Source organism: Blastomyces dermatitidis (assembly GCF_000003525.1).
Source record: "Blastomyces dermatitidis ER-3 genomic scaffold supercont1.2, whole genome shotgun sequence".
NCBI lineage: Eukaryota > Fungi > Ascomycota > Eurotiomycetes > Onygenales > Ajellomycetaceae > Blastomyces > Blastomyces dermatitidis.
In genome coordinates, this window is record NW_025544775.1 from 2,099,580 (window position 1) to 2,101,262 (window position 1,683).

The 1,683-nt window shown below is 34.6% G+C and overlaps 1 protein-coding gene across 1 annotated transcript; it reads right to left on the reverse strand.

The window, feature by feature from the left end:
• Positions 1-987: 987 nt before the first annotated feature.
• On the reverse strand, positions 988-1,401 carry BDCG_16381 (uncharacterized protein; the record flags this gene model as incomplete). The annotated part of the gene is made up of 2 exons (XM_045425624.1): positions 988-1,159; positions 1,196-1,401. 2 exons carry the CDS (start codon positions 1,399-1,401, stop codon positions 988-990), a joined length of 378 nt encoding a protein of 125 aa, XP_045279655.1.
• Between the last annotated feature and the right edge of the window lie 282 nt (positions 1,402-1,683).

The following is a 1,683-nucleotide window of genomic DNA, read 5'->3' on the forward strand; positions in this document are numbered from 1 at the left end:
TAAAGTTACTATTTTTAGACATTTTAAGGTTTTTTTAGACTATTTTTAATTTTTTAAAAAGTAGCACTTTTTGATAACACTCAAATGAGATTTAAAGTCATTTAAAGTAATAAAAATAATTTAAATTGAGAAGTGAAAATCATGATCTCATTTGAAAAATATGATAAGAGTAAACAGTAAGTCTCACTGAGACAGTATAAGATTACTATCTAATATTAAAACTGTGTAATGAGAGCAGTTAAATTGATAATGAGACTATTAAAAAATCTGATTCTGGTTTCAGACACGGTCACACAGTCAGTCTAGTAACAAGATCTTATAAAGAGAATAAGATTTTATAAAGAGAATAAGAGAATATCAGTGAAAGATCTGAGAGTTCTAACTAGACTGACCGTGTGACCGTGTCTGAGACCAGGACCAGAATTTTTGATAGTTTCATTATTAATTTGACAGATCTCATTACACAGTTCTAACATTAGATAGTAGTCTCATACTGTCTCAGTGGGACTTACTGTCTACTCTTATCACATTTTTCAAATAAGATCATGATTTTCACTTCTCAATTTAAATTATATTTATTACTTTAAGGACTTTAAATCTCATTTGAGTGTTATCAAAAAGCATTACTTTTTAAAAAATTAAAAATAGTCTAAAAAAAACCTTAAAATGTCTAAAAATAGTAACTTTATGTCAAGAATGAGACTAAATGAGACCAAATGAGATCACTTTCTCATTTTTTTCAAGTCATGGTTTCATTTTGAGATCTGATATATAGTCACTTTACATGTTTATTTAATGATTAGTCCCAGCGGGATTCACATCAAGAAATGTATGGAATCAGATCAAATGAGATCAAACATGAAATTCATGATCTCAGCGGCCAGTCTAGTTCTAACATCTTAGATATGTAAGATATTTATATAATTATACTTCTTCTGATTTCACAGATATTACATATTCAATGAATAATATATCTATCATAAGATACTAACTCAACCGCTTCACCACGAACTCGCTCGATTTTTCGAATAAGAACCCGCCGATAGATTCATTGAAAAGCCCTCGATCATACGAGCATTCTGACCTCATCGCCGACCGCATACCCTGTGTGGTGGTGGAGTTATCCAGCCAAATGTGAACCGGACGTTGTTCGAAGCTCCTGTGTGGGATTATCCCTCATTCTCCTCTACCACACCACAACCCCGGGCCAGAGTGCCATACAAATTGTAAGGTGAAGTGACCTAGCCATATGCACCAATCTTCTCGATTTTGGAAGATCCCCGACCTGTAGTTGTGAAGATATCTGAGGAGTGACCTCCGCGAAAACCCTGTCCATCTTTGATGTTTCAAAACACCAACGCCAAGTCTCACCCTCATACCGCCCTTCTCAATCTGGCCCATCCTCAGCAGAAAAATACAAAAAGATATCTCAGCAATAATATCAAGCACATAATCAACAGACTCTTCTGAAGTGCAATCTTCACAGTTCATCACCAGTGTATCTAGACTTCAACACCAAGTCTCATCTCTGTACTACTCCTCTCAATCTGGCCCTTCCTCAGCAGAATGATACAAAAAGATACCTTGGTAACAGCATTCAATACATAATCAGTAAACAATGAGTCAACAGCACATCAACAACAATAAAATCAGTATATCTCAAGGTCTGACTGAGTCTTTGAT